Source organism: Amyelois transitella, chromosome 6 (assembly GCF_032362555.1).
Source record: "Amyelois transitella isolate CPQ chromosome 6, ilAmyTran1.1, whole genome shotgun sequence".
Taxonomy (NCBI): domain Eukaryota; kingdom Metazoa; phylum Arthropoda; class Insecta; order Lepidoptera; family Pyralidae; genus Amyelois; species Amyelois transitella.
The window spans coordinates 1388285-1403012 of record NC_083509.1 but is presented as its reverse complement, the minus strand read 5'-3'; the positions used below and the strand labels follow the sequence as shown (position 1 = coordinate 1403012).

The 14728-nt window shown below is 35.5% G+C and overlaps 1 protein-coding gene across 2 annotated transcripts in view; it reads right to left on the bottom strand.

Annotated features, from left to right (window-relative positions):
• Window positions 1-12788, bottom strand: part of LOC106142933 (sensory neuron membrane protein 2) — a 36187-nt gene extending 23399 nt beyond the window's left edge. The window contains exon 1 of one of the 2 annotated variants that reach the window (XR_009656915.1): window positions 12236-12787. Coding sequence is in view for 1 of the 2 variants with exons in the window: in XM_060944600.1 (XP_060800583.1) it covers window positions 12236-12349 (114 nt within the window). In the remaining variant the exon portion in view is untranslated. Of the gene's footprint in view, window positions 1-12235 lie in introns of both variants that reach the window. The other variant, XM_060944600.1, reaches the window with a different exon arrangement.
• Between the last annotated feature and the right edge of the window lie 1940 nt (window positions 12789-14728).

Genomic DNA, 14728 nt, shown 5'->3' with positions numbered 1-14728 from the left:
CCAGTTTCAGTTGTATGGCTAAATGATCGAATTGAGATTCAAACAATGAGAGGTTGCTAGCCAATCGCCTAAAATAAGAATCCCAAGTTTATTATAAGCCTATCCCTCAGTTGACTTTTACGACATCCTAGACGGGAAATAGATAGAGTGGACCTATTAAAAAGAGCCAGGAATAACACCGCAAGCAACATAAGAAAGCGCGTTTAATATATTTTAATTTATAAATACTTTGTTTTAAGGTTTTAGTGTAAAAATTGGCAAACGCTGATAGATTTTCGCGCGATAAAAACTTAACTGGACTTGACTGCAAGGGCTCAGTCGAGACTTGAGAGTACAGCCTGTTTGTATACATATGTACATATCCTACTAATATAATAAATGCGAGAGTTTGTATATCAGGATGTCAGTATGGATGTTTGTTACTATTTCACGCTAACACTACCCAACCGATTACCATGAAATTTGGTATATATTTATCTGAAGACCCAGAATAACATATAGGCTACTTTTTATCCCGGATTTCCCGCGGGATTGATAGGGTTTCCATACGAACGAAGTCGCGGGCGGCCTCTAGTATAATATACATATATGTATCTCGGTCGCTCTCCCTTACCAGGCAGACAAAGCCAACAGTCTCGAAAAGTCTGAAAGGCCACATTCAGCGTAATAGAATTGAGATTCATAATGTTCTTATATAGTAGAAATAAACAATGTCTGTGCATGAATTTATACAATGCTAAAAGGGTTCTGTCATGACATTGCGATGCAATATAATTGGATAATAACACTATATCAGAATCAAGGTCGAATATAACGCTGATAAATCATTAATTTGCTATCTGTTATGTACTGGCTGTAAACTAGTTTTAATTATATTTTAATGGAGTCTGTTCCGTGTGGTTCCGGCACCAATAGAAAAAATAATAGGACCACTCCATTTCTTTCCCATGGATGTCGTAAAAGTGATAGGCTTTTAAAATTGGGATTCTTCTTTTAGGAATTAGGAATCTCAATTATATCAAGAAGCCAAACAGGTGAACGAGGCCTATCAGTATTTTCAAGATTGTCGGCTCTGTCTACCACGCATGGGATATAGACGTCATTATATGTATGTTTGAAGACTGTTTTCATACAACATAAAATAACATAAAATAGAAATCCTTTCAGATCTTCCTGTCTTAGGGGGTATTTTAAGGGAAAGATACTCAAAATCTGTACATTCTAATATTTATGAGAAGGTTTTCTGCAGTTTAGTTAATTGCTACTTTTATGGCGAGATAAAATATTTAATGTCTTTTGCGCATTCCCACTACGGAATTTTTTATCACGATGCCAACTTGGTAAGTCATAAAGTTAACAGGGTTCCTAAAATCTGGCAAGTTCGTTGCGTTTACTTGTAATTATGAGGATTACCTACTTTTAAGCATTTTTATCATGGCATGTGGAAAGATATAGTCTCTGTCCACACCTTTAAGAAAGAGGCGTGATTTTATGCAAGTATTTATATCGCACTGGCTTATTATTGTTATATAGAATTATTATTATAGAATTCTACAAAATTTGTACAGAATAGAATAGAATAGAGTTATTTTCAAAATTCACTTATTCACGTCACATAACTTAAATCTAATTATATCTACTACCGCTTCCAAAGCGCATGTGTAAAAGAAGCGGTGGAACAAACTACACTGCAGCATTTTGCATTACAAAAAGCACTATGGATATCTCAATGGGGACTATGATATAGGTCAGAATACAAGACACCAAAAAATACTTTCGTTAATGTTAATAATGTGTCGCTACTGACACTAACTACTGACGAAATAATTTATTACAAGTAGTTGAGCTACAACTGACGCACGTTGTATTTTTTTGCGATGTTTTGTTCAAAGCCGGGTTTCCACTTTTTTTGTGGTCTGCCTGCTTGGACTGTGTAACAGGTATTTTTTTTAATTTAATGGCTAACTAATGAACCAGATACACACGTGATATATTTAGCCTATTTTGCCTGTAGTTAAATGAGATATTTATAAATAACTTAGTCTCCATATGTGGTATCGTGTGAATTGGCTATTGTTGTAAAAATAATCATGATTAGTAAATTATTATGTTTTCCCCCAGGACCCTAGCCGCCTCAGGATGGCACGCGCGACGCAGTTTTTATCGCGCGTAAAACTATCTCAGTCTCGTTTCACGTCATTATAAAAAGCTAAATAGTGATAGATTTTTACGCCCGACAACGTTATAAGATGGACGTTAAAAATTTTTATAGGATGATTCCAATAAGTAACGCCAGATTCCTTTTCATCAGTTCCATCTTCTTCTAAATATGTATCGTTAAAACTATTAAAATATTTTACAACTTATGGTTATTTAAATTTTATTCTTACTGTTTAAAGTGATTGATATGATCATCATCAATATATACATACATACATATAATGACGCCTATATCCCTTGCGGGGTAGACAGAGCCAACAGTCTTAAAACGACTGATAAGCCACGTTCAGCTGTTTGGTCTAATGATAGAATTGAGATTCAAATAGTGACAGGTTGATGGAGTGGCCCTATTCTTTTTTCTAATGGTAAATGCCGGGAACCACACGGCACTCATCATCGTCATCAACTCATATCCTAAACCACATAACGGATTTTTATTCTGATGATCACTGACTCTGCCTTATAAGGGTTTAAGACGTCAGTTTGGGTATTATACATCTGTCTATTCTATAGAAACTACTTTAATCCTTAATATACGCCCCGGTGACCGCTATGTTATTAGGTTATGCTCCACAAGGCGCCTATCAGAGTGTAATACGCGTTTAATCGAACGGCCATATTGAATTGCAATAAAACATGCTCCATTACATTCACATAAATGTTTGATCGAATATTACGTTTTCTGGGAAAATGATTAATTTATGGATGAAGTAAAAATTTGCCTCTCTTTGCCTTTTAAAATTGAGTTCTAAGTTTTTTTTTTGTAAAAGATGACGGACGAGTCTTCCCGTGGATGAGGACTAAGAAAAAAAATACACTTATTAAAGCTACGTATTTGCAAAAAAGTTACTAAATTTTAAGCTTCTAAAGGATCACTTTTACAGGTTACGTAGATCCTAAAAGGCTAAAACCACAAATTTAAAATATTCGTAAATGAGAAAGTGCTATAGAAAATTATTTAGAATTCTTTGTCTATCTATGAGCCTTCTTTGAGTCTCATAAAACACTAAATACATATCGGACGTTTCTGAGGCTTTGAAGCCTTAAAGCTGGATCTTATTGCAAACGACGAAGCAATAAGAAAGAAAAGGCAATGATGCCTTTAGTTTAGACACAAAAGGAACGCAAAATGAAGCTAACTCAAGCCTTCAAAAGAAATTGGAGTTGCGAATTATGAACACGTAATAATACAGAGAAAATAGAGGCGTTAATATCAAAATCTTCTTGTGTTTTACACGTTACTCAAGCTTATGATTCCGTGAACAAATCCACAGGCGAAGGTTAGTTCAACGTTAAGGTAGAACGTGGGATTTCGCGACATTGTATGGTAATTGAGAAGAGTTGCTTATGATGTTCTTCAATTGCCTACGTTAAGTTTTTAATCGATGTAATTTTTTATTTGTGAAGGTTTTCACCACTTCAACTTGAAAACGATCAAAGATGAATTGTTTAGTTGAATATTTTGTTTAAGAATCTATCTAGGTTAGTATACAACCAAGAAAAAATAATCAAGTACTAAGAGATGCTTGAAATATACGATGCGCGAGCAGCCTATAAATTAAGTAAATTGTGCATTTATTTTTATATTTAATTCTTCACAAAAAATCATGGGAGAGGTTTAATGGGCTTTGTCTTTTTGAAAAATATAGACTTTAAAAACTAAGGCGACTAAGTAATGGGCTTATAAAATTGGAATTCTAGACGATGTTCTAGCAACCTGTTATTATTTGAATCTCGATTCTATTATTAAGCTCAGTCTACCCTGCAAGGGATATAACCGTGATTATATGTATGTATGTAAGAAACTATAGGTTAGAAAAGAGTTAACTTAGAGAATTATTTTAATGACTGACGGAGTGTTCATTGGATTGTTAACAGCAACATGACACTATCAGTGATTTGCGTGTTTCGTAATTACATTTTTGTGTTTTTTTTATGAGGACGCGACTGAGACATACATTAGGATATATAATAAAGATATACCTATAAGATATTTGCCGTGGGGTTCCCGGCACCAATACAAATAAGAATAGGACTCCACTCCTTCTCTTTCCCATGGATGTCGTTAACGGCGACTAAGGAATAGGCTGATAAACTTGGGATTCTTTTTTAGGCGATGGGCTAGCAACCTGTCTCTATTTGAATCTCAATTCTATCATTAAGCCAAACAGCTGACCGTGGCCTATCAGTCTTTTCAAGACGGTTGGCTCTGTCTACCCCGCAAGGGATATAGACGTCATTTTATGTATGTATGTAAGTTCCTTCAGGCCTTATATATGTCTTAGCGTATATCTTATTTTCTAAGAAATTGTGATGAATAGAAATTTAGAGGTTGCTATCATATTGCCTAAAAGAGGAATCTCAAATCAAAACGATTTTCTTTTTTAGTGATATATGTTGACCATATACATAAGAAGAAAATGCTGCAGTGCAGTTTGTTACCGCTTCTTCTGCACTGACGCCTTGGAAGCGGCAGTAAACTTAGTTTTAAGTAATTTATTTGACGTCAACCAATTTTGTTAACATTTTCAAGTACCAGATTTTTATTTATTTATTTATTTATTTACTAACTAGCTGTGCCCGCGACTTCGTCCGCGTGGAATTGTTATTTTGAGCAACATTGAAGCCCTCAAGGATGAATAATTTTCCCCGTTTTTTTTCACATAGTCCATTTTTTGTTTTCTCGTGAAAGTTGCAGCGTGATGTTATATAGCCTAAAGCCTTCCTCGATAAATGGTCTATTCAACGCAAAAATAATTTTTCATTTCGAATCAGTAGTTTCAAAAGATGTGGTGAAACGGTAAGTGCTGGCGAAACTAAATCAATGAATAAAAGAAGTTTTAATTATATAATTAATTAAAAATTTTGCCAGCGGCTACAATTGTGTTATTTCTTAAATTCTCATGAGGCGCCATCTTGTATCGGGTGGGCAAAAAATAAATATCTAAACCACGGGAACTAAATAAATAAACAAAGCATAATGAATTTAATCAATAAAATGCTATTTTTTTAATCATAATAAATATGATAATTAATTATTTATAGCTTTTTATATCGATTCAAAAATGACGAAGTTCCATACAAACTTGCACCCCCTATTTCATCCCCTTGGGGATAAAATTTCAGGATAAAAAGTAGCCTATATTCTAATCCAGGTTACTAACTATATCTGTGCCGAATTTCGTTCAGATCCGTTCGGTAGATTTTGCGTGATGCGCGTACAAACATACAGACAGACAGACGGACAGACAGACAGACAGACAAAAATTCTAAAAAAAATTGTTTTGGCTTCTATTGACCCTAAAAAGACCCCTTATAATATTTTTTCTTAAATATCTTCAATGTACAGACAATGTTCAGTTACAGTTTTATTATATGTATGGATGGATATATGGATATACAGCCTTGGCCAAAAGTATTAGGCACCCCCAACTTTTATTAAAATAATGAAGTAAAACAAATTTTATTTTCTATATTTATTTATTTCTTAAAAATTAGGTTAATATAAACAAGAAAAGCTTAAAATCTAGTAGGTCCACCTTTAGATTTTATTACTGCACTGATTCGAGCCGGCATACTGCGTACTAACTTTGTACACTCATTCCTAGAAATACTGTTCCATTCTTAAACTAATGCATTTTTAATGCACTTTTTGATGAAATACTATGCTCCTTGATCCTCTGCTTTAAAATACCCCAAAGATGCTCAATTGGGTTGAGGTCTGGAGACTGCATCGGCCAATCCAGCACCTCAATATTATTTTCAACAAACCAACGAATCACAATCCCTGACTTATGACACGGTGCGTTGTCTTGCTGAAAAATGACGCCGTCTAGGTTGGTGTCACCGTAAATGCTTATTAGCGAAGGTATTAGAGGAGTTTTGAGTACTTGGATGTACTTTTCACTGTTCATACGACCTTCACAAACAAACATTTCACCAACGCCTTCGGCAGCCATGCAGCCCCAGATCATAATGCTACCTCCTTCGTGCTTGCCAGTACGTACAACGCAATCTGCATGGTATTCTGCGCCCATACGTCGCCTCACAAAGGTCACACCCGGTGTCCCAAAAACCTGGTTGAGGAAAAAACAATACCTATTAAGAAATTGATTATAATTTGTAATATTAGAGTGGAACTAAAAAGGAAACGTTCTTAATTATAAGAAAACTACTAGAATTGACTCACCTTAAAGTTAGATTCATCAGACCACACCACATTAACCCAATCTTCCTCTGTGAAATGTTGGTACTGTAAAGCTATTCTAGGCGCTTCTTTTAATTAGTTTCTGACAGCCTAGGCTTCTTCCTGGCTTTGCACCCTTTTAGGCCTGCTTCCCCGAGTCTTCTTGTGTCGGTTCGCGAACTTATTGACTTTCCAGCTTCATCTGACAAGGCAGCAGCAAGCGCGGATGAAGTTTTCTTCCTATTTTTCAGTGACTCTCGAACCAATTTTCTATCTTCGCGATCCGTAGTCACACGTTTTCGGCCAGCTCGTGGTTTGTCGTCGTGGGTACCGGTCTCAGTAAACCGTTTGATGGCCGACTGTACAGCGCAACGCGAACATTTCACCAACTTGGCGATTTCTTTCTGGGATCGCCCTTGTTCGTGTAAAAGTTCAATTTTCACTCGATTTTCAATAGTAATTTTACTTTTTTTGGGCATTTTAGAATTAATACGATGTCAATTTGTCACTCAAAAAAAAATTACAGCTCGTTTACTAGTTGAAGTCTAGAACACAACTGGTCTTATAATCACTGATGAGATTACAAATAACTGAAATCTTTTGTTTTCGGTGACCAGGGTTTTTCATGACCTCAAAATATGCCACCTACTGTGCCAGGTAACGTTATATGACCCTGACAATACATTAAAGATAATTATTTATTCATTGTTTCAATAGTAAACATGCATTGTGTATTTTTAAGGGGTGCCTAAAACTTTTGGCCAAGGCTGTATATGTATGGATATGGATTTATTATATGTATGGATGGATTAAAAATTTTGCCAGCGGCTACAATTGTGTTATTTCTTAAATTCTCATGAGGCGCCATCTCGTATCGGGTGGGCAAAAAATAAATATCTAAACCACGGGAACTAAATAAATAAACAAAGCATAATGAATTTAATCAATAAAATGCAATTTTTTAATCATAATAAATATGATAATTTATTATTTATAGCTTTTTATATCGATTCAAAAATGACGAAATTCCATACAAACTTGCATCCCCCTATTTCATCCCCTTGGGATAGAATTTCAGGATAAAAAGTAGCCTATATTCTAATCCAGGTTACTAACTATATCTGTGCCGAATTTCGTTCAAATCCGTTCGGTAGATTTTGCGTGATGCGCGTACAAACATACAGACAGACAGACGGACGGACAGACAGACAGACAAAAATTCTAAAAAAAATTGTTTTGGCTTCTATTGATCCTAAAAAGACCCCTTATAATTTTTTTTCTTAAATATCTTCAATGTACAGACAAAGTTCAGTTACAGTTTTATTATATGTATGGATATGGAAGAAATTACATTTTTTTTTACTTTAATGTTTTATCTTTCGTTTAATCATTTTAAAATACATTCTTAAAAAAATATTAAATATAAGAATTATTACCAGCTGAAGGCTAAAAAATAAATATCTAAACCACGGGAACTAAATAAATAAACAAAGCATAATGAATTTAATCAATAAAATGCTATTTAATAAATATGATAATTAATTATTTATAGCTTTTTATATCGATTCAAAAATGACGAAATTCCATACAAACTTGCATCCCCCTATTTCATCCCCTTGGGATAGAATTTCAGGATAAAAAGTAGCCTATATTCTAATCCAGGTTACTAACTATATCTGTGCCGAATTTCGTTCAGATCCGTTCGGTAGATTTTGCGTGATGCGCGTACAAACATACAGACAGACAGACGGACAGACAGACAGACAGACAGACAAAAATTCTAAAAAAAATTGTTTTGGCTTCTATTGACCCTAAAAAGACCCCTTATAATATTTTTTCTTAAATATCTTCAATGTACAGACAATGTTCAGTTACAGTTTTATTATATGTATGGATTTATGTACACAGAAAACATCGAGACTGAAAAACACAAGAAACAAAATTACAAAGGTTCTGCTTATTTCAAAAGAAATCTCTTCCAGCAGACCCGAGACAGGAGATGTGATGGAAAGGGTGACAGGCGTGTACTCCACTCACACAACTAATAATAGACATACATAAACAAATACATAAATAAAATATAATAAAATTAATAGTTGACCACGAAATTTCATTAAGATGAAATTTTGATAAAACGGGCAAAATTATATGTTTGAGTGAATTCATTAATCACAACTGTAATCTAATTAATCAACGTTAACAATAAGATGCCCTATTAAAATTGTCGTAGATGGTTGTTAAGGGATGAATTATATTTTTACTTAGTAAAATGATTACATTTATTTTTAAAATTGTTTATTTTATAATTATTAAACACTACCTTGTTTATTTAAGATTTGCATATGTAAAAAAATATTAATTGCTCACAACATTCAAATAAATAACATAAAGTTAGTTATTGCATTTTTGAGTATAGAAAATTTTATAGTAGATACAGCAGGTCTAAAAACTCAGAAGTTAGTTTTCATTAACTTATAAAAATATTTTAATGTTAATTATTTAAATATGTAATAATTTTAATAAATTTTGAAATGAAAATCCTGTGTGGCAATTTAATTAAGTTCTAAAGATTTCTAATAAGAATTCTAATAAGTTAATAAGTATCTTTAATCCTACTTTCTTAATTAAAAATTTATGAAAATTCGTATTTTATAAAAAAAAGACCCTTGGTTTCCTTATATTTAAGCATAATGACCTGCGTAACCATTAGCCCAGATTATGTTTTCCACCTGTAGTTGAAAATAAATGAGTTACGCGGGAATAAAAACAGCTGGCAAATCATAATTTTTCTTTATAAGTATACCGGCATAAAAGATTATGATCCAATTTGGGTTAGGTACCCCTTTTTAGGTCTCAGACGTCCAACAGGAGTTGCGTCGTGTAAAAATCTTATTTGCTGCTACGGAACCTGTTATAGGCGAGTTCGACTCGTACTAAGCTACTTTTTCTACATGGAGAAATTAGTACAAATTGTTTTTGCTTTACATACATACAAACATATGTATGTATACGGCCTCTGTGGCGCAGCAGTAGTACGCTTGTCTGTTACACCGTAGGTCCCGGGTTCGAATCCCGGTCATGGCATGATGTGAAAAGAACTTTTCTGATTGGCCTAGCTCTTGGTAGTTTATCTATATAATATATTTTAAAATATAGTATCGTTGAATTAGTATCTCGTAACACAAGTCTCGAATTTACTTCGAGGCTAACACAATCTGTGTAATTTGTCCCGTGTATAAAAATAAATAAATAAATCTTACATGTAGTTACGTGTAACAGTCACAAAAAGACTGAAAGGCCACGTTTAGCTGTATAGATTCATGATGGAATGGAGATTCAAATAGTGGTTGGTTACTAGTCAGTCGTCTACAAGAGAGCCATATCCTTTATTCGCTTTTTACGTCATCCACGGAAGTGGTTCTGATTTAAAGTGCCGGCAACAGGAACGGAATTGTTCAGCGTTCGTTCTTTTATTTCCAAAGAAAGTTCAAATGACCTTCATAACTACAAGGAAGCGTAACTCCTTGTAGTCTCACTGGTATGAGAAAGAGGATAGAAGAAAGAAGGAAGGAAGAGAACGGAATCTAGGATCGAAGTCACAATCGGACCCTGGGCTCCTTTCCACAGTGCTGAAATCGCAAGCGGGACTAACACCAGCAGATATACCCGACTCGACCCGCATAGAAACATGCATGAATCAAGGTTCCGAATACAATTCTACTAACGTGACAATCTTTGTGTAGTGCCGTGTGGTTCCCGGCACCAATACAATAGAGGATAGGACCACGCCATCTCTTTCCCATGGATGTCGTAAAAGTCGACTAAGGGATAGGCTTACAAACTTGGGATTCTTTTTACGGCGATGGGCTAGCAACCTGTCACTATTTGAATCTCAATTCTATCATTAGGCCAAATAGCTGAACGTGGCCATTCAGTCTTTTCAAGACTGTTGACTTTGTCTACTCTGCAAGGGATATAGACGTGACCATATGTATGTATGTATGTAACAATCTTTTCACTTGTTTTTCCTTCAAACATCAAATGTTTTTCATATGTTAATAGCTAGGCAATGTTTAGTAGACCTTCGAAACCTCTGTGCTGAAAATAACATTGAACTACGATAACGAATTGAAATGTATTCAAAAACTATTTGTAGCCGGCGGCTTATACCCTTGGTCACCATTCACGATATTCACGGGAAATAAATAGAACAGTCAATATTCTAAAGTGCTGGGAACCACAAGGCAATCGTACGATTCCAGTGAGAATAAATTTTTGCGAGATTTTTCGTTTTACGCAGGCGGAGCTACGGGCATACTTTAGTTGAGCATACATACATACAATCACTTCTTCATCCCTTACGAGAAAGACAGAGCCTCGCAGTCAGTCGCGCAAAGATTGAATGGCCACGTTCAGCTATATGGCTTTATGATGAAATGGATATTCAAATAGTGACAGGTCGATAGACCATCGCCTAAAGGAAGAATCCCAAGTTTACTAGCCAATCCCTTAGTCACCTTTTACGACATCAATGGGAAAGTGATGGAGTGGTCTTTTTCTAAACTGCCGGGAACCACACGACATATCGTTAAACATAAAACCGTAAAAACTATATTGTGGTTATAGAAAGATCTCTAAGGAGGATACAAATTTGAATAGATGTCAGGAGTATAACAAACGATCTCATTTAAAAATGTTCTGTGTTGCAACTTTCAGCAAAATTTTATTAAAAAAGGTTTTTTAGTGCTAAATTATTCGTAATAAGACTATGAGAGGCGTGGCAATAATATCCAGAAATTGAAAACTTGAATTCCATTAAAATATATTGCATCGCATTTTTCAAGTGGATTCTCGAATACTGAAAACTATTCGAATTCTTTTTTTAAAATGAAATGAAATAATGCTTTTGATTGTGTTTTAAACAATTATACTCATTTTCAGCTTGATGGGAATTAATGTAGCTTCATTCTTATTTTTTGGTCTAAATTGACGGGACTACTTACTACGGAATGCGAACTCAACAGCAGTAGCTCAATAGAGGGATCTCCTTAATTATTATAGGCCTAGCCGTAAATGGGTCCAATAGATATTTATAAGATGTCATTGTCAGCGTTACTCAAAATGGAGAAATAAACCATCCACGCGATGACCAACATCCGCGCGGACGGAGTCGCGGGGGGGGGAGCTAGTTTTATAATAAATACTTATATAGATAAACATTGAAAACCAAAACCAATCTGAAAAAGGCCGGGATTCGAACCCGAGACCTCTAGTATCACAGGCAAACGTAATACCGCTGCGCCACACCGCATGACCCAGACTAAGTAAATCCCTCCCTGGCAATAGTTTGGCGGCTGTGGAGGGCTGTCCGTTGGTGCATCCCAATGGTTCATCAAGGGACAGATCTTCACAGCTGCAGCCATCTCACTTTAGAACAAAAGGTACCAAAGGGCCTCTTCATGTTGGCTTCGGCCCCATAAACGCCTCCCAAATGACCGGGCCCCTATGGGCCCGTGCACATTTTATAAGTACCAACATAATAATAATCATCATCACGTCTTTATCCCTTACGGGGTAGACAGAGCCAACAGTCTTGAAAAGACTGATAGGCTACGCTCAGCTGTTTGGCTTAATGATAGAATTGAGATTCAAATAGTGACCGGTTGCTAGCCCATCGCCTAAAAGAAGAATCCCAAGTTTATAAGCCTATCCCTTAGTCGCCTTTTACGACATCCATGGGAACGAGATGGAGTGGTCCTATTCTTTTTTTTTATTGGTGCCGGGAACCACACGGCACATAATAATAATAATACATTTAATGTAACTTACCTTTTGAATTTGCTTGCTTACAATCTTTGGGAAGCCCCATGCCGCCAATATAACTGAGACGACCAAAGCAGCAAGCGACGCGCCGAAACAAAGTTTGGAATGTTTTCCCAACATAATTACTTAACACTTAATTTCAAACTCACTATTAAACCCACAACTCCAATTACGCGCACTTAACAAGTAAACAACTATTTTGAATTAGAGAGCAAATCTAAACGTTGTGAATAATCACTTAAAGAATACGACAATTAAAAATCGAACAAATTTAAGATAAAAAAAAATAAATAGACTAAAAATAACCGATTCTATTTTTGAATGTGGCGCGTAATTTCAAATTTATTTTAATCGAATTATATCACAGATAATCACAGTTTAGCATAACTCAGTGGTTATTTTTTTAATTATTAATTTAGTCGATAGATAGTCGTCATTTTAGCACGAGACGCGAGTGTGCCTTGTAAGAAAACGTAGGAATGATTATCTTCTTATTCTCACGCGCTGTTTTTCCTTGTAATTTTTTCCGATAATGGCAAATGCTTGATGTAAATTGTAGTTTCTGTTGACACAGGTTTGTCGGAGACAAAGGTGCTATTACATCTTCAGAAGTGCTTCGTCACAGTTATAGGGTGGAAGGTCACGGTTTTTAATGGTGTATGAAATTACGCGGAAGTTTTTTTTTTATATAAATGTTTTAGGCTTCCATTTGATTGTTTGACTACGTCCGTATTTTTAAATTCTATAATTAGCAATGGTCCGCTAGGTTTTTAACGTACCTCATAATGACTATAATTATTTACAATAATCATTATGATGTATGTAAAAATAATCTTATTTATACTGAAAGCCACATAAAAAGTTCAAGACTCAAGATTTATGGAATACTAGCTTTCCGCCCGCGGCTTCGCCCACGTGTAATTCGGTTATATATAGCGTTTTTTAATGATCTCGACAGGGCTTTTTCTTCCACAGGCTGAAATCTTGTTACAACTGGAATTAAATATAGCCTGTGTTACTCAGGGATGATGTAGCTTTCTAATGGTGAATGTTTGAAATCGATTCAGTAGTTTCGGAGTTTATCGATTACATGTGTAAACAAACAAACATATAAAAAAATAGATTGTTCCTCTTTATAATCCTATCCTATCCTACTTCCTACTACTATTATAAAGGCGAAAGTTTGTATGGATGTATGGATGTTTGTTACTCTTTCACGCAAAAACTACTGAACCGATTACCATGAAATTTGGTATGTAGGTAGCTGAAGACCCAGAATAACACATAGGCTACTTTTTATCCCAGAGTTCCCGCGGGATTGATAGGGTTTCCATGCGGACGAAGTCGCGGGCGGCCTCTACTATTAGTATACATACAAATCTATGTATATAGAAAAAGTAAAGCGAGACAAAATCATCGTCTCAAAAGAAAAAAAAAACAGGATTTATAGGACGAAGAGGCCTTACAGGATTTCCTTCTGTTTAAGTATTTGCGTCTGATAGTCATCATCCCATGTGAATGAGCTGATGATGGAAGGTACAACTCCTCAACGGTTAGGAGTTGAAAGAAAATTCTTACGAAGTTATACGTACATGTGAGGCTATTAGGTTGACCTGATAATAAAAAGTAAATCTCATTAACGTTAAGAATTTAGGTGAAAATGGATGCGGACAAATTTCGTAGCTGTTTGTATGGGTAGTGTTAACACAAAATAGGGATTTAAAGGCGTGATGTTATTAATGTTATGCATGTATGTACATAATTATGTATGTTATTATGTATGTTAAAGAGACGACTGAAAGTTGTCATACAAAGTCTTTTTTTTTTAAGGATGGGAAATCATCAAATGACCTCTCCCGCTCTGGGTGGAACGGAAGGGAGTGTCAGACTTTTACTGACTAAAACCCACCTCGTTCCTTCAGTTGCCCTTTGTGTTCCGGGGCCACGGTATCTCGTTAGAACTTCCCGCAGCCCCGGCTCAGTTTATCCCGTTTCCCCCCTTGGGGGATGACATTTCAAAAATCCCTTCTTAGTGCTCACTTATGTTACTAAAGGAACCTCTGTTCAAAATCTCAGACTCCTATACCGAGCGGTTTCGGCTGTGCGTTAATAAATCAGTCACCCAATCGCACCCCCTAAATCACGATTGGAGGGTAGTTTGAAAAAACTTATAATGTCAAACATATTTACTTGCCTATGTACGTGTTCATGCCAAGTTTCAAGTTTATAAACCCAAGGAATAAGATTTTTCATAGAAACGTTTTTACCCCTTTTCCCCCCCTTGGGGGTTGAATTTCCAAAAATCCTTTCTTAGTGCTCCCCTACATATCCCAAGGAACCTACATTCCAAATTTCAGCTGTCTACGACCAGTAGTTTCGACTGTGCGTTGTCTGTCAGTCAGTCACTCAGTAACGGAAGAGTTTTATATATATAGATATAGATTGTAATTTACCTATCTAGTAACAATGATCGACGTCGTTCGTTGACCGGAACAGGCG